Genomic DNA, 22,700 nt, shown 5'->3' with positions numbered 1-22,700 from the left:
ACATTATTCTTTATAATAAGGAAATAATGAAGCTTAGAATTGTGCATAACAGCAGAACTACTAGATTTGTTAATGTAGATCTGAGTACACTGTGTCTGAGTTCAAGTCAGTTTATAACTGTTGTGATCATGCAGATTATTAGCTGCATTTTTTGACATTTAGATGTCAATTATGCTGGCTTCAGGAATTGGACTGATTTTTACAACAGAATGTCATTCTAGCACTTGCAGTGACATCAAGAACAGAACTTCAGCTTGATCTTCCTCTACAGAAGCTCATTAGAGATTCACATAAGAAGACAACCAACACGTGCTATTGCCATGGAAACAAGTTGGAATATTACGAAGCAGTATAGCCCATATTCCAAAATAGAGAGGACAAAGTCGGAGCAATTATAGCACAAGACTGACAGGCTTTTTATTTGCAGCCTGTATGGGTCAAAGCAAAACCTCGCTTCTGCTCTTTGAAATAAAAATCATCAGTGCAGTTTTAGGACTCTGGTTCCAGTCCCTTATTTGCAAACACACAAAAAATCCAGTGAGTTTAGTTTATGTTTTATGGGAGGGGGAAGGCCAAATGAAGGAAGAAGCATCACAGCAGGTGTGTGGGTGTGGCAGTGTACAAAGAACAGACATCACAGACTGATAGAGAAATGAGTCAAGTTCGAGTCAAGTTCAAGTCAAGCAGTGAGGTTCTGATAAAACGGAGGTGAGCAAGACCAGCAGAAGCTGAACCTCTAGTATGTCATTACGATTCAGAAGAAAGACTAGTTTCAAATGTGATGGCTACCCGGTCTCAGGGCCAGGATGCAAAGGGTAACATTTCTTGTGATTCGTGTTAAATAGGTGACTCACAGTCTCCGATGTTGCCTAGATAATGGAATGGACATATTGTATGTATACGACATGTAGGCAGTCTAACTTCCCAGACTTCTGCATGTGAATACAAAGACAGAGAGTTCTTTAAGCCATTTATAACTGCTCCGTCTGGAAGAGTTTTCAGTGTTGTAAGAGCTTCAATCATTTTCTCTGACTATGGAGAGCCAGCTATTGTACATGTATTTTTTTGTGTTTGATGACAGTACTAAAAAGTTTAAGAATTCTGAGCAGAAGTATTTTATCCTTCATGCAGAAAGCCTGTGATTGCCTCTTCATTCACATACAGGTTCTACTTTTAAGAAACACTTAAGTTTCAGCAATCACTTCTTGCAAAGACACTGTAGGGAAAAATGAAGCTTAGGAAAGAGAGGATTTTAGGAAGCATTTGAGAAGCCTTGAATGATCGTGCCATGAGTTTGCCACTACTGAGAGTTACTGTGAGATTCAAAATCCTTATCAGAATGACGCCAGATGTGACAGAGAACGAATACTATGGTACAGGGGTAGTCTGTGTCTATTAAAGCAGGCTTTGGGAAACCTTCCAATGACTGCATATGAGATATGTGGTATGCTACTATTTAATTAATGACTTAAAAAACAGATAGGTTACATTCACTGTAACAACTCCAGCTTGTTGTTGACTGGATTGGCTGAAAAAAAGCAGGATAAGAGCACGATTTTGGGAGAAAACGGAATGCAATACAGATATCTGTTGCAAAATTTTATTTCCAGTAAAATGTACAAAAGTTAATAGCAATGAAAACCACACTTATGAAAAGCAAAATATCAAATACTGTGTTAAAAGAATACTAGATTAATTTTTTTTTGGTAGAGCCAAGCAGAGAGATATAATGTGATACACTCGACACGAACACTGGAAAGTAGCAATTAGTCTTTTTAATCTTGGCATATAAATTTTATTTTCCAAACAGTTCAGTTAAATTCTGTAGCACCTCCTACTGCTTTTTTTTCCCTAAACCTTTTCCTTGCTTTTTTTGGCGTGCATCTTGGCTTTTCTTCTCTTGCTCTGTTTGCAGTGCTGCTTCATGAGCTGCCAGCTCTTCACGTTTTCTGAGTTCAGCGTTTAAAAGCTTGCTTCTGTATGCTTCCCGAATTTTGTGAATTCTTCCTCGCATTTCATCTAAGGATGCCTAGGTAGGTAGAAACAAAAAGCAACATCTTCACTCTAACGCATGAAGCTGTGTTTCATCACAAGCAACTGCATCATTGAGGTTGTATTTCACTCTCTGACAGTATAAGTACAGGTAAGGCACATCTCCTTTCCCTTGGAGCTGGTCAGGCATTTTTATTGATCTTTCATGGAGACATAGATAATTGTCAGTCTTTTCACCATGAAGAAAAAAACAAAGTTCATGAAAATTCTTCTTTTTAAATTGCTGGTTGAATAAAATAACCGTGGGCAAGGAGGATAGGGCAACAGACTAGTTACCCATTTGAATCAAGTGTAGATTCAGTCACTGACTCATTTTGTTGTCTTAAGCAATTTCCTTGAAAAACAATTTTCAGAAGTACTCAAATGGTTTAGGAGATCACATCTCATTTTCAAGAGACTCAAGGAGCCTAAATCACACTTCAGTGAGATTTAAGCCAAGTGAGACTTGGACACACAGGTTTTTTTTTTAATGTTTCCATCCTGGGAAATGTGGATACCTGAAGACATTTAGCATAACTTTCTGCAGTCTACAGGTGAAAAATCTGTAAAAGTACTAATCAGCACAGTATGCATATTCACAAGTAACTCATTTTAAATTACTACTGTGAAAGATTGTAAATGCATTTTCTAGAAAGAGATGAGGAATTACTTTAGAAATATTTGCCACAATAACATATGTGAGGCATCCAAAATCACAGCAACATCTGAAAACTTGGACACATTATTATCAAGGATTAGGGATCAGTCAGCCACTGATAGAGGACTATGGCTCCTTTCAGGCTTGTAGCTAAGTATTACGAATGAAGCAGGGTGTTTGTTCAGGAGAGGTTTTCAAGTTATTCCTGTTAAGAAGTTGGTTAAATCCAAAATTATTTTTACTGTTTACAATTTTATGAGTTCTAAAGAGTTACTAGACAATTTTTAGTACTTATTGCATCGCCTCTATGTGACAGAACATTTTGTTCCTGTCAACAATCTAAGGTTAAGCCAATTTGGATGGGATATTTGTACAATGTACGATGCACTGATCAAGTTAATCTTAAAAATGGACCGTTCACTAATGATACCAGGGTATCATGTCTGTTGGTATCATGCATATTCCAGGAAGGCTCTATTCTCCAACTTTGTTGTAGGACATACAAGGAGAAATTCTCTCTCTTACATAATTATCTTCTTGTTTTGTTTTTTTTTATTACTTTTCCAAGCCTCACAATTCTATAACAAAAAACAACCAAACAACAACAGCCACCACCAACCAAAAGAGAGCACCAGTCATATATATAAAACAATCAATTTATTCTCACTTTAAACAATGCTATTACGGTGACAGTCTTAAAATTACGCATTTGCAAGGAACTATAACAAGAACGTACTACAAATATTTAGAATGTTGTACAGTATATTAATATATATTTTTTTTCTTAGAGGCTTCCGTTTAAACTATTGTTCAAGTAAGACTTAAAGCTTGTATATTGATTCTAATTACTGATACCAGATACAAATGTTTAAAGGATCATTGATCAAGATATTCATGATAGTGGTGGATATTACAGGAACAGTTACTGGAATGTAATCTGGAAAACCCACCTGTAGATTCTCATACATTTCAAGTAAATTTTGCTTCAACAGAGCTCTAGCATGTTGATCCATTTCTCTTTGTTCCAAAGCCAGTTCTCGAAGTTGCCTAAAATGGTTAATTTTTTCCACTTTGCATTTCTCTTGCTGTTGAATTATAGATTCATTTCTTAGCATGGATTCGGATGTTGTCTTTCTGAAGGAAATAGAAAGATATTTGTCTCATTTCAAGTACAGTTTCAGATGGTTTATATTTTGCTTAGTACCTATATGCATATATTTGGTTTATATCAAGCAAAGTAGCCATTGTACAGTTCAGTATGATTAAGGGATCACTTTTCCTCATCTAGTACATAACACTAGATATTTTGCTGTATTTTCTGATCTTTTAGTGTTATTAATTTCAATATAACACCATTTTTCCTTTAAATTAAAAATTGAACTTGAGGAATTTTTCAGCACATTCTGAAGTCTTTTACAAATGAGTGAGTTGCATAAATGCCAGATGGACTTAAGCATGAACTGGGTTCTGTCTGCAGCAAGCAAACATGCAAGTATATGCATGAGATAGATAGGTTCATCCTGACACATTTATATTAAGTATTTATTTTGAAAAAGGAATATATTTTTTCAGTTATTAACTAAATTTTTAAAATATCTTATTAGAAGGTATCATATCATAGAATGTATCATAATGACAAACTTCATGTGCGCTTCTTTCAAGACAACCACTGAAATAAACATATTTGGCTGCATATGCGTTTCCTTAAGGATTTTATGTCACATTTTCATTACAGCAAAACAACAACTTTAACATGTGCAACCTTAAAGAAATATTTTTTTATAAATATATCGCATTTACTAATTTCTATATATTGAAACCCTTAGTCAGACTTTCAGTTTGATATCTCACAGACATTCATTTATTCCTTGATACAGGGTACCTCATGTAAGGACTAAGATCTATAGGCTCCCACTTTTTTTGCTCCATTGGTAAACTTGAGTCAATTGCTGTTTGTGATGCTGTCTTTTCCACAGTAAGAGAAAAAGAATCTACAACAAAACAGATTCATTTGGTTACTCAGTTATGCCAGGAGGGTCCATCTAAATTGTAACGCAGTCATTTTTCTCTTTTGGCTCAGCAAAATATCTTACTAAATGAGAACATGGATTGGACATGATTTTTACTTCTAACACTTATAATAGAATCAAAGATTCTGAAAAAAAAACAACTACATATGCTAGAGTGAAGCTTGTATATGTACTTAGATAAATCAACACAACACATGAGGGAGTAAGACAGAATTATCAGTTTTAAATGCCTAAAGAATAATTTTTAATCAGCATGGAATCACATTATTTTATAAACAACAACAATAACAAAAAATCTATAAAAATTGGATCACTCCTGTCTACGATTCAAAAAACTATATGCTCTTTTGGGCATATGCTTTGTTTGGGAAATGCCAATCTCCAAAAAAAAAAAAGTCCCATGAAAATTTAAAATTGCCAGTCTTCTGTCTTAGGATGATTTAACCACATGGATGGTAATTGATTTATGTTTTAATATAGACTTCTCAAAACACAGTGACACATTTGATACTAAGCATGCCACTGAGCTGCATTGTCATTGTTCCAACACTTTTGTTTTCCAGTTCACTTGGTCATATCAGAAAAGTCTGTGAAATTTGGTGAGATTTAATGATGTCTGAAGTAGATTGTACCATGAAAACTCTTATTACTCTAGTAATTGTAGTAATCAACTGAAACATTTACAAATCATTTAAAAGATATTTCTATACTGATGACCTCTGCTTCCAAATTTGAAATTGAAGGAGTATTTCCCACTGAACTTCCAGAAATGTCAGTTTAATTTAGGGTTGGAATTCTAGTGTGAAAGGACTGCCTAAACTTGGCTTAGGGGTAACTTAGCAGCCTACGAGGGCAGTGAGGCGGTATCTGTGTCTGAGGCTGGAGCAATGCAGCAATTAAAACAGAGAGTTTAAAGACGCAGAGACTAAGTATGTGATTGTGGATTTGGACTCCATTATTGAGGCTGCTCTCTCCATTTACTAACAGTATTTAATGCAAATGTCTTTGTTAAAAAACTGAATGATTTATGCAGAATGCTTTAAGTTATATTTAATTTCACATTAAAACACTGGTTGTGATATGTAATACAGTGCATTTGAGACCTCATAGTAGGAAATCCTGTATCGTGGACATCTTTTTTTTAAAGTGATAAATATCCCTTTATATTTTATAATTATTATGCTCAGAAGGAAGATGAAATGCAGAAAATTACGCCCTTACCTCTTTCTTTTGATTTGGATGATAAACTGGCAATGTCCATCCCAGCTATGGGCTCCTTAGAATCTCTCGCAACATACTTATTAATAAATCGCATGCGTTCCTGAAAAGCCTGCAGATTAAATTTTTTATGGAATACCTGTAATCCTAAACCATTTTCTGAAGTAGGAATCTATAACTGATCAATGGGACAGTAAATCGTTGAACCCAGCACATGTTGAGATACGATGCTACTTTACTATTGCTAGTGAGTATATTTCACTGGTTGGATCTATGATTCTATGATCTATGGAAACATCACTTTCAACGACATGAATAGCAGTAGTGACACAACAGATAGAAGAAAAGAAAGAAGATAAACACAAGAGGACTGTGCTTAGTGTCAGTCATATTCAAATCATCACTGCAGTAGATTTTTTTTCTAAAATAATGACCTGTCAACATTAACCATCTAATTTTTCCAGTAACATTCTGGAACATTTATTTGTTTAGTTTTAATATGCTGCGTAGGGAAGAAGTAAATCGTCACTGGTATTTAAAGTTAATCGAATTTAAATTGTGTCCTGAGTATATGAATAACAACCTGTAAATAAACCTTGGTGAAATGATAGCTGAGTAAAATGAAAAGCAGGCAACACTTAGAAGGGTTTGAGTCTTCTCAGTGCATACCAGCTATAGATAGTAAGTATCCCAAATGACAAAACGATGCTGTCAGTAACAAACCTAACACAAAATGCACTATACAACTCTGCCTGGGGCAGGAATTAGAAAGGATGCTAGGGTTCCCATTACAAGAGGCTTGGAATACATACATTAAAGATTACCATGAACTACTGGAAAACCCTTTGTCTCTCAGTAGTTTAAAATAATGTTTGGATTTTAAAAAATAAAACTCTGAAAGTAAAGTCTGTTCCCTCATAGCTGAATAGAGGTTCTGAACTCCACTCATTGCATCTCCTTAGGAAGCTAGCACTTTCTCCAAGGAGCTCCTGTAGCCTGATGACTTGGACTTCCTCCTGAAGAATGGAAGCTATGGGTGCAAACCCTTTCAGGCTCAATTGCTTCTGATGCTTACATACAGACATCACCACTCTGCTTGTCCTTTCAGATGGTGATTTGGGCTCACTGGGCTTTCTCCTAAGAGCTTAGATTGTCAGAATGGGCAGAGGAGCCAAACGTCACCGTGGAACCAGGGAACAAATTCCCAGGATAATCAGGTGGTGATGCTAGAGAGAAGTGATCAGGAAGAACAGAGAAGGGAAGCTACTTAGAACAGCAGACCTTTTTTCATTGTATTACATGAAGTTGCCAAAATTTTCTTAGCAACTGCTTTGGAAAAGTATCATATGGAGGCTACTAAAATGCAAACCTTTAGCTGTAATTAAGTTGATTTTCAGAGTAAATAAAAGGCAGTGGCGATAGAACCACTATTTTGGAGAGACTTTGCACATCAAAGGAGAGACATTTCCAGCTCATCTTCAGGAAGTTGAAGATTTTCAGTCTCAGCACAGCCAACCAAATCTGCAGAGTAATGCATCTCTTCTTAGATCAGAATGTATAAAGTAATGTTGGAACACTTTATGAACTTTGAATATGCTGAAAAGAAATGAGGAAATTTGCAAGCATAGTAGGGAAGACCCATAACTAGGTTTCACTTCTGAAAGATAGATACCTTTAATACTGTTGTGCCAAAGGAGCCAACCTGCATTTGACACATTTGAACTAGTATTTCTTCTCTAAAACAGTGAATTCATACAGAGCAGTGTATACTGGCTCACAGGTACCTGCAACTTGGAATGAATTTGGGAATTCTGGATGTAGGAGACAATTAGATTGATGATGTGACCAAGTGCCAGTTTATCTTTCTGTCACATTTATAAAAGCTTATTTCTTATTATATTCTCTTAACATTCAGCTTGCCACAAGTGACAGCTTTGCAGTTGTGTAGAGGTAGTGGGTGTTGTAAAGAGAAACATTTTTTTCTGTTCAGTAAATAGAACCTAAAAGTCTCAGTGATCTCAAGAAATCTAAAGTAGACAATGTGGACTCCTGCCCACAAGTCATGCACATCAGCACTTTTGATTATTTAGGCTGTGTAAAATTCCCTGTCATCCACAAAATGATGAAGAGAGGAGTCATGTGAACTCGTTTCTCTGTTGTGAAAACTACTCTGTTATCACAACAGCTCCTGCAACTTGTGAAGACACATTACCACGCAGATTGCACTCTGATTACCTTGACAGCTCTTCCTGGCTCTGCAGCCTCCCATGCTTGCTTCATGGCTCTGATCTCATCTGCTCGCTGTGTGTCTCTCTTCACCTCCAGAATTCCCATCTCTCTCTGCTCACTAACGAGACGTAAAATCCAGTATGGTTTGTTTATAGCATCTTGCTGAAAGTGGAAGTACCATGGACATGATTATTGATATTTATTAGTATTTACTTATGACCACTATGTAAGATGACGCTCTGTACCCTGATAATTTTCATAACTGGCAGACATTATACATCAATAGAATTTGACATGCATTGCTAGACAAAAACTGACTGCCAAAGGAAAGAAAAGGAAAATTACTTTGTAATATTCTGACCTTCGAGGTCTTTTGTATACTTCTTTCCCCCCATTCCCTATACAGCATGCTCTACACTCCAAGCTCTTCTCAACAGTCTGAATAAAAGTTTTTGCAGCAATTTTATTCATGCAGTTCTCTCTCTGTCAAGCTTTTTTTCCCCTTCCTTTTCCTTACTTCCAATTGCTTTTCTTTTTTCTTACCAAAAGTCTTATTATTTTTAACCAGAATTTTTGTATAGAAATACATCTTGTTTTGCCTTCTCTAACATCAGGTTCTTTCCATTCACTTTCCAAATTCTATAAATTACTTTGATATGTGGCTGCTCCAGAATCATAGGATACAATTAGTACTCAAAGGGTAAGAGACTGTCCTGCTGCCTGGCCAATGAATGAAATATTGTGCTTCACATACTTTTGGAAAGTGTAGTATCTCTAGAAGCTTGAAGCCCAAGGTTTAGAAGAAGAGATGAATTGCTCAGCTTTGATTTGAGTCTAAAAACAGGTATCTTCCTAATATGCAGACATTATCCTCTTGAAACTTGCTTCTATTTTAGCTACAGACTGAAGAACTGAAAGCTATCATCCCAGCACTAGTAGCATAGCCCATCACTGGAGCTGAAGGCAGAAATCTCACACAGCCTGAAGTTGCATGACATTTACATGGCCAGCTTTCTCAAGTGTAAATCATAGAGAAGCTTGCTGTTCAACAACTTAGTCAACAAAACAATACAGTGGAGATTTCTTCTTGAAAAGGCCTGTGGAAATGCTCTCTTCTTGAACTACTTCCCATGAAGCAGGAAAAATAAAAAAAACAACCATGAGGACCTGTAAATTTCTTTGCCTTCCATTAATCTCTTTGCAATCCATAAAGTCAATTACTCCTTTAAAAGCTGGTCAACCACAGCACAATCAGATACCACAAACTGACAAATTTGCAAGTAGGCAAGTGAATATAAATTTTTATGCCACTATATATCCACAAAATAATGACAATTAGAAAGACCTATTTTATTTCTCTGATGATTCTGTGAAAACCAATACAATTGACTCCAATTGGACATACATATGGCAAATTAATGGAATTTAACAAACCTTCATTATAGACAGAAAATAAACATCCCAAAGAAACACTCAGTGGTTGCTTTACACATAAGCAAAGAAATGAGCACATCTCTAGTGCAGGATACATGCAGGTCTTTTGCATGTGTCATTCAATCATCCTCAGGCGCAGAACATGAAGGTGATGAAGCAGAGCATAGAGAAACACAGGGAACACACTGAAAGTGCTAGTAGTTCTAATCTGCAGATCTGCAGAAGCTTTTACACTTAGTACAATGATTTCACACTCAACAAATCCAAGTTTTTAGATTTGTTCTCACCTGAAATTCAGGTTGAAATACAAGAGACATAAGTGATCCTTTTTCTTTATTGGACTTCTCCCTTTCTGTCTTCTCAGTTGCTTTATCTTTCGTTTTTTTGGTTGATTTAGGAATACTTGCAGACCTTTGTCCTTCAAAATGATTGAGCTTTAGGGGAAAACTGTGCTCTTCATGCTTTTCCCCAAGTGCTGTTCACACACAGTTATGATGCACGATGAATTAGAAGATACCATTGTCATCCGTAGGTGTATTAACCCATGTAATATCCAGGATGGAACATAACAGCACAAAACAGCCACAGGAAAGACAAAGAAAAGTCTAATGTAATTAGTTGACACTGTTAGGTAGTACACCAATATTAATTGTTGGAGCAAGAAAGAATACAGAGACAATAAAGCTTTTGGAAGCAGGCTTATGGAAGCAGACATATTAGAACAGCTTTACTTGTCCTTAACAGCATTTTACCTGAGACTTAATTATTGTTTACCGTGGTTCATGCATATCAATAAGTGCCCTATTGTTCTGTGTATAAGTCAGTCCAAAGAGGAGACTGATATTCTGTAGCTAGCAATCTGATTCTTAGTTCTCTTACACAGTCTCTGTCATAAAGGTGAGAAGCTTGAAGTAAGTAAAGTCAATGTTCTCATTGCCTCATGTCCCTGTAAGCCTGAAAAACTGAAGAGCAGAACACAGACACACACACAGAAATCCAAAAATGTAAGGAAATTAAGGCAACAAAACATATTCAAGACTCAGTGCATACCTGGGAAAATCAAAACGATAGTTCTCAGATCAGAGAAATTTTTAGATTAATTACTTAGTTAGTACATGTATATGCTATATGTATGATCTTTGTTGAATTGAATAGCTGAGAACTAACATACCACTTTCATTCTTCACTGTTTTAGATGGTAAGAACTGTTAACAAGTTTTTTTTCATGCTGTGTTCTTCTTATAAAAATAAAAAAGAATAAGTAAAGCCTGCAATAGCAAACAGATTTAATAGCATGGGAACACAGCAAATGAAACAAGCTGGACTGGATTCACAACAGTACAGGATTAAAGATCAGAGTCTGAAATCTCTATTTCACTTTACCTTCATGCTGCTTGAAACATTAAAACAAATGCTGAAAAGTGGGATTTGATCAATGCAATCAAACAGCCAATTTCTCTTGGAAAAAAAGAGGAAATGAGTCTGAAGATAATAATGAGGTATCTTTCACTTAATGCTGTGTTTCTAACCTCTTTCCACTGAGGAAAGATCACTGTGCTGGTTGATTTGATCAAAAGTCTGCTGAAGATATTCCACTGGCTTTAATGAGATTTGGATCAGATATTCAATGTCAGGGTTATATGGAAATATAAAATGGTAAATTTGAAAGACATACAAGCAAATTAATAATACACTTGTACTAACTACATGCTGCTTGAAACATTAAAACAAATGCTGAAAAGTGGGATTTGATCAATGCAATCAAACAGCCAATTTCTCTTGGAAAAAAAGAGGAAATGAGTCTGAAGATAATAATGAGGTATCTTTCACTTAATGCTGTGTTTCTAACCTCTTTCCACTGAGGAAAGATCACTGTGCTGGTTGATTTGATCAAAAGTCTGCTGAAGATATTCCACTGGCTTTAATGAGATTTGGATCAGATATTCAATGTCAGGGTTATATGGAAATATAAAATGGTAAATTTGAAAGACATACAAGCAAATTAATAATACACTTGTACTAACTACATGCACAAATACATATGATATATATGTATATTATTTCATACATTATACACATATTTATGTATACATTACATTCTTACCTCCTTATGCTACTTATCTAACATACAGTGGTACCAAAGAGCTATGTTTAAATTTATTCAGTGCAACCAAAACATAAAATAAAGAATGAAAGCAAAAATTAAAGCAGTCTCCACAAGTACTGAAAATAATAAACATCTCCAGAAGAAATACAAATATAAAATAAATACTGATGGCATTATCTGAAGTAATAATATCATTATATAAAAAGCTTTCCATTTAATTTCACATTGTCATAATATATTAGGAGACAAAGACTATCTGTGTAAAGAGATACTACAAACTTTGGCTTCTATAAAGATTTTGTAACTGTGAATTTTAAGATTTGGCTTTTATAGACTTACATACATTGAGAAGTTATTAAATAAATAACATGGGAACAGATGAAACAGCAGGGATAAAATGAGCTATCTTGTCCATTTCTTGAGTAATGCCTTTTTAATGTTTTGTTTATGCAAAATGTTATTTAATAAAACGTTTTATGAGATATCATATACAAAAATTGTGATTAAATATTAGTCATGAAATAACATTGCAAACAGTTCTTCTTACAAATACTGTCAAACAGCAATATTAAGGAATTTTGAAGAAAGAAAAAATACAAAACTATTATTGGATAACTTAATTTCTACCAATTTTTTTTAAATTATTACTTGTAATACCAGTGAGTAATATGAGTCTTCTAAAGGGAGACTACCTTAAAAGACTGGTAAAGGGTAACAGAAAGCAGAAATATGTTTTTGACACAATAAATCAGCTTTAACACAAAGCTAACTCCAGATGGCACTATTGCCTTACATGAAATATTAGTGCCTGAAATTTGAGATTTGCTCCAGGAATTTTCCACTTGTCTCACAGCAGTTTTCTTAAAAATCACACTGAGTGGACGTTGTTTTGGATAAACATCAACATTGCTATAGTACAAATTGTGTGGTTGACAAGTGATGTTGATTGCTTTCAATGGTAAATCTCAGTTTTCAAATCACTTTTATTTGAAAACTGGTATCAGCAGAATATTCAGAGATTGAATGTGGTTTACTCCAAAATACCAAACTGTATAGTAAGTGCTCCAGATAATATTGCTGCTGATAGGGAGTACATAAAATAAGTACTAAGCAGTAAGTATAGTTAAGTGTTGAGTTATGTTCTTCATAAACTCTCTTAGTGGCCTGAACAATCTAGTTTTTATTCCACGTGAACACGGTCAGTTTGTATTCTTATATAAACATAAATATTCAATTAATCTGAACTGTGAAATGAGTTTTATTTACTTTGAAAAGCAGCAATTATAGCAGGACACAGAAATCACAACTTTAAAAACATCCTACTAGGAAATTTCTCTTTATCACTGATTGTGACTTGAATCTCGTTGACAGTAAATGGGCCAAAGTACCAGTTAAAATGGTACCAGTTAAAATGGATAAAGGAAGCTATGAATAGCAGTACAGCTACTAGGAAGCAAACATTATAGTACCCATGCTACTGACAAGCTCCAGCATCAACAGCTGAGAACTAGCAAAGTAATTCAGTGATCAAGCGACCTCTTTTGACCTGTGGCTTTACAGACCATTGTAAAGGTTGTATGAAAGGGTACACACCAAAAGCATGACTACTATGTTATGTGCAAGATGAAGCCAAGTCAAGAAGAACAACTGTGTAACAGGGTGTAATTATGCGAACAATGCAACAACCTAAAAGAGGGTGAAACAACAACTGAAAAAGCTGCTTGAAGGTATAGAAGTACATAACCAAACCCTAGTTCTATGAGCCACAGAACAAAAAAGCATTATTGCTTAATTATTTTACTCAGGTAGCAAATAAAAAAAAAGCCCTATGGTCTTGGTCTTTAGCAATATAACAAATTTAAAAACAAGTAACGTGAAGCATCCAAGTACATACTTAAGGTGGCATACCTCTGAGTTCAGTTTTCTCTGTTTCTTTCAGTGACTGGACAAACAGAATCTGGCTCTCAGTGAGTGGCCAACTGTTATATAACACCAATGCCTGTATGATATACCTGTGAGGCTGTGAAAGAAAATGCGATACGCGAACATGCGGAGGACATAACAATTACAGTAAGTATTTAAAAGTCCTGTAGGTTAGTAAAGTGGCAACTGTTGAACTCAGCAAATGAAACACATGATTACTTTACAAGCTTGTACATAACAGTATTCACAAGAAGCTTAGAAAATTAGTGTTAATTCCACAGATTTTATTTTAATTCCTGTGAAATTAAACAATTACTCATGTGTTTATCAACTGAAATTAAACTGGGCTGTATAATAAGAGCTACATTCTTTAACGACTTCCATGTAACTTTCCTATGTATGCCATGTGCTAAGACAAAGAATTCTGTCTTTCATTTTAAGTCCTACTACAGAGCTTTGAACACTAATATTAGCACTCAAATGTCTTGAGTTAAGTAGAGGTGACAGGGCCAGTGGGTTATTTTAAATATTTTCTACACTGAACAGGAAATTATACCAATACTTCTTTTAAAAATTGTTTTCCAAATTTTAAAACCAGATTGAAGACAAAGGAACAACTTCAGTAATTGTCTTTTTTTTCTTTTTTTCTTTATTTTTAATATAATGTTGCAGTTGAACCTAACAATCAGGAAGAAAAAAAACACATACAAAAACACCTGGAGACAGAGAAACAAACAATGCTTGAGAAACAAAACACTATTTTCTAAGATAGACAAATAATACCTGATGAAGTCAAGAGACATGCATGATTCTGACACACCTCTCTAAGGAAATCTAAGGACTGAAGTAGCAAATGCAGGTGTTAACAAAGCATTCAGCTGGCTGGCAACAGGTATGTCTCTAGTAAAACTATTAAAATAGCCTTTTTCTTACACTGTGTTTCAAAGAGAATTCAGCATCAGAAATTTAAGTTATTAATGGTATTTTTTGGCCCTTAGCTGCAAGTCACAGTATACTTGCATTGAACTTTGCAAGTGAAGACTGTCTGAAGACTGAATATGTCTACCTCGATTTGAAAATAAGAATGAGCTCTTGTTAGTTATCATTTCTCCATAGCCTCATTCATCAACAATCTTAATTTTGGATACTCTGCTCTTTTCTCCAGTTATCAGATCTTCATCTGAATCAAAAGAATTGTCAACATCCCTTTATGTTTTCCTCACACACACACTCCACACACACACACACACACACACTCCAACTCTCCCCAGGTTCTGGTAATTTAAAATCTCTTACTTGTTGTGGACTTCCCTGATTATTTTCAAAGTTTTCCAAGGGGAAAGATTCTTCTTCTAACACAGACAGACGTTCTTGGGAAATTCCTTTCTTGAAAGAACTTTTGGTATCCTTTGGAGCTGAAACATGACGACTTCTTTTAAATCCACTTTCTGATTCCTTCTTTCCAATGCCTCGAATTATCTGGCTTTTACTTGCTGCAAGAAGATTAATAGTATCTGTGTAAATTTTCAAACATTCTATGAATTATTAGTTTGAGGTAAACAGATTTCCCTAGAAAATGAACAAAGAAGAATATTTTCTCATGCTGCATTATGATCATAACGTCCCAATTGAAATTATGTTTATTAGAACTATTATCATGTATTCATTCAGCACACAAATCACAAATCACTTCAAAGTAAATAATGAGAAATTTGAATAACTACATATCTAATTGCTGCTACCGTCCATCGTAATTCTGGTAACTGCTGTCCTTACAGAAGTCTCTTATGTCAACATGGCAGAAAGTCATATCTGACTAAAGCCAATCTTAACAGGAGCTAAAGAACTATTTGTGATCTATCATGTATAACATTACACCCTGGTCTCTTACAGAAGATATTAATATGGAAAAACTGTGAAACCAGGAATGTGCTAAAGAAAACACTAATCCAGAAAACTTGAACTTATACTCATTCACATGAAAGGAAAATCTTTCAAAAGGGAAGTGAGCAGGAGTGGATAATTATTTCTCAGGCTAAAGAATCCAAGACTGTTGTGGATTTGGATTAAATTTGTATATAATTCCTGTGATAAATGGAAATAAAATAAAAACCTAGGAATTCTGAGAGTAGCTAAAAATAAGTTACACTAGCTTAAGACTTAGATTGAAAAGAGGCATATAAGGATAAATCTCACTGTTACACATGCTCTCATGTTTTTTTGTTTGTTTGTTTTATCCTCTCATCACTTTGCTCCATGTTATCAAATGCGTAATTTTGGGAAAAAGCATTCTTTCGTCTTTTTCATTTGCCTATAATCAAATTTACTTAGCTATAACTTGTCACTTCTTTTACAATGGTTTCTTCATCATGCAAACTGCTAATGTGCCTAACAGCATGTGTGATGATCTGTATGGCCAGCTGTGTGTGTGTGTGCACGTGTTTGTGTGTGTTGTCTCACTGAACACCACTGAGAAAAGTCTGGCTTTGTTCCCTTTACTTCTCTGTAAGTCATGGGGAAATAGTTCTTCCCTCAGTGGTTTGCATTTCTGTGAGGATCATTGTGTAATTGAAGAAGAGGCTAAGTCAAAAAAAAAAAACTTTTTTTTAAGGATAAATGTCATTGCATTTATTCATGAATGTTTTGCTTATCCTCTCACTTATATGATTGATGGCAAGCCAATAACACTTGTGCTTCCATTACAGAGTGATGATCAAGATGGTGCATTTAAACCACAGAGTTCGGTATAATCTGTGAATTACCTATCGTATCCCACGGTTTGGGCATCAGTCTCTTGACAACCAGAACCAAAACAATTAAACTTTCAGATAAAAAAGAAGCAAGATCTTGAAAATAGAGCGTATTTCTGTTCTCAAGGACAAGGCAAGCATGTGCATTAAACTTTCAGAACAGATAAGCTATGTTGAATGATCCAAACAACTCTTTAGACAGTTACAAAATGAGGCCAAAACACAGAGGAATAAAGAAGTGATTGACACCTTATTTCAATCAATCATTTCAGTATCTTTCCTCATTGCTGGGAAGCAAAGATTTAAACTCATTGCTCAAGAATTTCACTTAATCACAAAGCCACTAAGGATTTCATGGGAAAAGTAAGGAAAAAATTCTATTTTCTGTGTTTACATAAAGTTACTGTAAGAATGTATGTCCTTCAGTGAATAAAACTGTCAAATACTGAATACAATACTTACAGCGGGAACTCAGAAGCGTTTCATTACTCAAGAAATTAAAAGCAGGAATGACTGCATGGCCCTTTCCAGTGACATTTACAATTTCTTCCTCATTATCTAGGACTTGTAGCTTAATGAACACATCTGATTTAGAGGTTTGTACCTGCACTGTAGCAATATGTGATTCTGTGACTTTCACTGAATACCTAAAGAAGAAAAAAATCACAACAATATAACCAACAATACCAGATCTTTCTTTTCTAGGGAAGTACCTAAGCATTGTGCTGACATGGAAAAAAAAAAAATAACTGAGTTTTTAGCTCACTATTTTCTTGCAATCTGGTGAGCTAAGCATCCTTTCCTGCAGTTCAGTGCAGTGAATCTATGATAAAGTAAACATGGGCAGCTATAAAAAGTGGTGGTATTCCCATTTTTTTCCCATTGTTTTATCAGATCTCTATATTTATATTATTACTTCTGCTGTAATAAAATTTGTTGGAAAAAATAAGGTTAGCTACATGAGGGAACAGTTTCCATTAACAAGAAATCCAATGAAAGTTAAAAAAAAAAAAAAAGTAATTAAGTAAAAAAAAATTAGAAAAAGTAAATAAATAATGACATTCTGATTGAACATGCTCCTCTAAAACAATCACGTGCTCAAATAAAGTCAGGCAAAAAATATATGAAATTCCATGCCTCCTCACCACTTGTAAAATCCCAGTTTTAATGCATGTTTAATCTCCGAAAGTAATATGGAATTTCAGTCATTGATGCATAGGTAAGACTGAGCCTAGAGAAATGCAGAATAGTACTGTGAGAATTTTGAAATTACAGTCTGTTTATTTCACAACTGTTCTTCATTAAGCAGCAGCAGTATTTCAGAAAAATAAAAATAAAAACAACACATTTATGAAACACAAAACCTGGTATCAAGTATCTATGGCTAAAAAAAATGGAGATGTTTATTAAACACCTTTCCCTTCTAGGAAAGAGGAAAGAACATACTTTGCTACAATGACATAAAAAGCAGGATTTAATCATTATTCTCTCAATATTTACCTGAACATTACACATTTGTCATTGGGTATGTAATACTCTTTAATTTCTTTAGTAGAATAGACATTATTTACAGCCTCACGAGAGAGGAATGGGAGTGGACTATGGGAACTGATGAGTCGGAGTCTCCATCTTCCAGCTGTCAAAGACTGGTCACCAGTACGTGCTTCAGCCATAAATGTGTATCCTTTCTGAAGAGGAAACAAGACATTTTTACTCAGAAATGACACTTGCTAGTCCTGGAAATACAGCTTGCAATGCAGAGTACCAATTGAAGGTAAAATTGAGTAAGTATTGAAAAGGCAAGTCATAGATATAAACTGTAAAACTACATCAGAAATAGTAAGGCTGGAGTTAAGAACTGCCTAATGACAAGTGAGAGGAAATAGAAAGTAGTACATGATAATAAAAAAGAATAGTCAAAGGAGTTGGTGAAAGAATAAGTGAGAGGACATTAAAAGAAAAAAAAAGATATGTAAATAGATGACAAAGAAATACAAATTCCTGTGAGCAGCACATCGAAGCCTTCACTGACAGTATAGTTTAAAATTTTAAACTAAATATTTAAATACTTAAAGTAGTAATTATTTTAAACAACATACAATATAAAGCACAAGAACTAACTAACTAACTAAATATTTAAAAGAGAAGTACCCCCAGAGATGGGTCACAGAGGTTTTAGAGGGTCCCTGAGTGTTGATGCTTTAGAAATGCTTCTCTGTCATTTTCAACCACAAAAAAACTTGTGTATAAGATAGTAAAAAGTATATTGTAGCAGTATACAAAAAAAAGACTAGAAGAAATAAACTATCACCTTGCGTTGCATTTTTTTTTTTTAATCTAGACTGTAATATCTACAGAAAGCAGACAAAATACATTATTGCTAGTCTGCAGATTTTATCTCTATTTTAATATTAATTTCTGAATGATTGAAGGCACTCCTAGAGCGACTCAGTAGCAAATAACAATATCAACTGATAAAATTTACTTTTGCTTTGTTTTAATCTGCTGATTCTTAGTTTTGCAGCAGAACAACTAACTGCTAGATTTATTCGAAAGGAAAAATATCTTGTTTTATATTAATATATACATTTAGGAATTCAGGCGTACTATATGTTCTTGTTTTATTATTGACATTTCATATAAAATACTCTTAAAAGAAAGGTAACAACCAGATTAAAATGACACCACCGTATGCAATTGTCACAAAACAGAATAATTGTCTTGTCAAATTATCAGTCAAGTTTTCTGTAGTGTTGCAAGTCCACTGAAACATTAGTGGACCATTTGCAAACAGGAAAGTAAATTGTTTGGCGTAAGTCCACAGAGTTTTATTGAAAAACTCAGTAGCAGAGATTATGTAATAAGAAGAGTGGAAAAACGCAGCATACACGTACAATTCTGTTTTAATACTCTTGAATCAAAATCACTTCTTACTAATATTAACCATATTTTATTGCATTAAATATAAAATCATAGGCTTAGAGAGTAAGAAAAATATCTGCAATAATTACGGGGAGAGGTCTTCAATAAAGAAGAGAAAATAACGATAGTAATTCTTTAGTTTATGACAGAATAACTGGAGCTATCACATTGTGTACCCATGCAGTAATAAGTAGGTGGGGGTAGGGCATACCAAAATGATCATTTCCAATATTAATGCCAAAGTACTGCACAAAGGTTGGTAAGATCTTAATTGGAATAGTGTATGCAATCTTTGACATCTCAATTCAAGAAAAGTGGGAAGAAGTCCGAGGGGAAAAAAAACCAGTAAAATTGTTTCCATTCCACAAGACAGAAATAGAACAGTCACGGTCTGCTAAGCAGGACAAATGCTGAGATGAGTTCTGAAATAAATCTGAAGTTGTGATTATTCTTTCCACAACTCATCATTATCCTGAAAGCCTGTAAGTGGTGTTTATTACTGAGATTTCTTTTCACATCCTGCCACTTGCCACTGTCTGAACTTTCCTTCCTGATGGAATACACACCCCACCTCTGAAGATTCCAAGTTAACTCTTGATGATATCCCTCCAGCAGGAGTAGTCCCTACCTGCCACATTCAGCTGGCATTCACTGTATGCCTTGGATAAAGCAAGCTCATTCTATTGGAGGGAATGGGGAAAAGGTATGATAATACTGGAAGTAAAGCTACAGAAGAAAGACAACAAAACAGTCCTAGACTAACATCAATTCCTTGCTACTAACAGAGAAAGCTCAAACTTGAACTTATCTTCACTAAAAGGATCAACCATGGGTAGTGTGGCTAGCACACACAATATTAGGGGTAATGTTGAAGAGTTTAGAAGAGGCCCGAACAGGAAAAGAACTAGAAAATAATTATAAACTAACTTCTGGATTAATTCATTCTTCTGAACTATCGAACCAATTAAGCTATATGAAAACTATATGGGAATAGAGGAGAAGTAGTCAACACCTGCTCCTGATCATTCTTTTAAGTTCAGGGAAATGCTGTCATAATGAAGAAACTAGAGAAGATAACCACATCTGGTACACATTTTGAAACACAAGGCTCTAATTAGTGAGACTTTCTGACCTGGAACTGATTTCATTTAATATTTTATCAGTAATGTGCATAGTGAAACAGTGATCTATGTTTAATTAACTGGTACTACAAAGCTAAGGGTTATAATTTTAAAGGAAAAGAATTCAATGTTACTTTAAATAAGGAAAATGGTCTGAAAGAAAAACAGCACTAAAATCAATAGTGAAATACACCACATTTCATCAAGAAAAATTAACAACAGGATTCAGTTATTCAGGAAGGCACTTAAGGCTATAGCAGTATGAATCAACAAAACTCTTGCAAAAAAAATAAAGGGGGGAGAGAGGGGAAAATGAGCATCATAGTCAGTTTTATAAGTAGTAAAGCCTGCCCAAAACACATGTAAACTAATCATTCCTTACTCATCATTTGTTTCATTTTAAGTTAATCCTTGCTGCAAAATTTTCTGTGCTCAGTGTTGTATATCATAAACAAGAAAAAAGATGAGAACAACTGGGAGCAGTCCAGAAGAGAAAGTAATCAAGAATGTAGGAAACCTAACTTGTAAAAAAAGATTGAGCAAGCTGTCATCTTTAGCCTAAAAACTGGAAATCTGGATGAATTAGGAGGTCAGTGATAGTTTATTTGAATTTTTTAATAAGCGTAGCCATTCTTCTAAGCAGAATATTATTACGTAGCTGAAAATATCATCAGAATTCAGCAATCATTTTTATTCCAATTATTTTTATACTCCACACATTTACCTTATTTTTGGGGTAAATATGAGGTGCCACTTTCAAAAAGACATGTGGCATTTCCTCCAGTGTGTCATTATCAATTACATGAAGTCTACAGGAAGGAATAGTGGTATACATCTTTGGCACTATGAGCATGTCTTCTGGGACAAAAAATATTTCTCTAAAATGAAACAATGAAAGAACAAATTAAATTCATTTTATTTTCACAAATTGAATAATTTTTGTAACAAAACAGAAATATATATTAGAATTTGATGAAAACAGACTCATGTAAAATCCTGTTTTTTGAAACATGTTAGTGGAAAACAGTGTATATTACTTCTTTCCTATAAGAATCATATAAAAGGCTATACAAAACTCACCTAAAAACCACAAACCAAATATTTGGTGGCTGATCAAAATATGTTACATCATAGTCAGCGAAAGAGATCTTACACCACTCATCTTCATAACAAGGAAAACTTTTGATTGAGTTAGAATTTCTTTTAAACATTTCTCTGGAAAGTAGAAAAGCAAATAAGGATTTAAATCTACTCATAATCGGGGGGGACATGTATTGATGTATATTATGAAGAACGCTGCTTCGTATTTGAGAGTAAAATGAAATTATAAGATGTCTTACTAATGCTACTATCTTTTCTGTTATTGGATCACACTAAAAAATAATAAATCAGGTAAGGAAGGTGCTCTATTAGTTCAAGAGCTAGTAGCCTGTAATAACTGATGCTTACGTACAAACGTGTTGTGTATCCATCAATCTATCCATTAATTATTTGTATTATTTAAAAAAAAAAAAAGGCATTAGATAGGACACCTTCCATTTCTCTGTATTAAGCTGTCATCTTAAAGCTATGGCATCATAAGGAGATTTAAAAAACCTCTTTCATCTTTAAATTCTTAGGTGTTATCAGTTTCTATGGAATTAGAGCTAACCTGTCTGGCACCTCACTGAGACTGGGAAGCTTATTTATAATTTGTGGTATCAAAAGTTAATATTCCTCTGAACGCGTCCAAGTTTTAAATTGCTAAATTGTTATCCACCAAATCTGGTGGTACTTCGCGGTTTTGCCTTCTCTAAACAACAATTGAAATTACACAAACAATCCCCACTTTCATATTTTTAGCAATGATAATAGCCAACCACGGCCTTTAATTAAGGTGAGTCACAGAGAGGATCTAAACTTTCTCAGAATTAGTTTAAAGCAGAACAGTCTGAGATATTCTTTTGCAAAGCTTTGCAAATATTCCTTCCATCACTGATGCGCAGTGAACATGGACAGAAGCCCCTCAGAAGCCTCAAATCTCTGAATTCCTTGAAAATTACAGTATGGGCAAGCACAGTGAACTTCTCTTTGTGAATGTGGGATTTGTAATGAGAAACAAGTTGAAAACCTTGATTAAATAGAGATGTTTTAGGGCTTTTTAAACTAAGAGATTACATTGTAAAATGGTGCTGCTTCTGGCCCGTGATATGTCTAGACTTTAAGAATGGGAAAACTTCTACCATAACACTGAACTCCTGAAGTTTTTGCTTATAACTTCATAGGTCAAAGCACTAG

The 22,700-nt window shown here is 34.6% G+C and overlaps 1 protein-coding gene across 2 annotated transcripts in view; it reads right to left on the bottom strand.

The window, feature by feature from the left end:
• Positions 1 to 1,318: 1,318 nt before the first annotated feature.
• The window catches only part of ADGB (androglobin), a 70,657-nt gene continuing 49,275 nt past the window's right edge, over positions 1,319 to 22,700 (bottom strand). The window contains exons 24-35 of one of the 2 annotated variants that reach the window (XM_031612257.2): positions 21,504 to 21,638; positions 21,148 to 21,301; positions 17,881 to 18,068; positions 16,843 to 17,027; positions 14,927 to 15,123; positions 13,616 to 13,727; positions 9,888 to 10,075; positions 8,173 to 8,328; positions 5,941 to 6,049; positions 4,572 to 4,680; positions 3,640 to 3,823; positions 1,319 to 2,029 (exon numbers count right to left, since the gene is read on the bottom strand). In XM_031612257.2, coding sequence (XP_031468117.2) covers positions 1,835 to 2,029; positions 3,640 to 3,823; positions 4,572 to 4,680; positions 5,941 to 6,049; positions 8,173 to 8,328; positions 9,888 to 10,075; positions 13,616 to 13,727; positions 14,927 to 15,123; positions 16,843 to 17,027; positions 17,881 to 18,068; positions 21,148 to 21,301; positions 21,504 to 21,638 — 1,912 coding nt within the window. In that variant the 3' untranslated portion in view covers positions 1,319 to 1,834. The remainder of the gene's footprint in view (positions 2,030 to 3,639; positions 3,824 to 4,571; positions 4,681 to 5,940; positions 6,050 to 8,172; positions 8,329 to 9,887; positions 10,076 to 13,615; positions 13,728 to 14,926; positions 15,124 to 16,842; positions 17,028 to 17,880; positions 18,069 to 21,147; positions 21,302 to 21,503; positions 21,639 to 22,700) is intronic. The other variant, XM_090135559.1, reaches the window with a different exon arrangement.

The sequence above is a fragment of the Phasianus colchicus genome, chromosome 2, assembly GCF_987193195.1.
Source record: "Phasianus colchicus chromosome 2, bPhaCol1.hap1.1, whole genome shotgun sequence".
Classification (NCBI taxonomy): domain Eukaryota; kingdom Metazoa; phylum Chordata; class Aves; order Galliformes; family Phasianidae; genus Phasianus; species Phasianus colchicus.
Note: the sequence above shows the minus strand (reverse complement) of the source record. Positions and strands in the feature narration are given on the sequence as shown.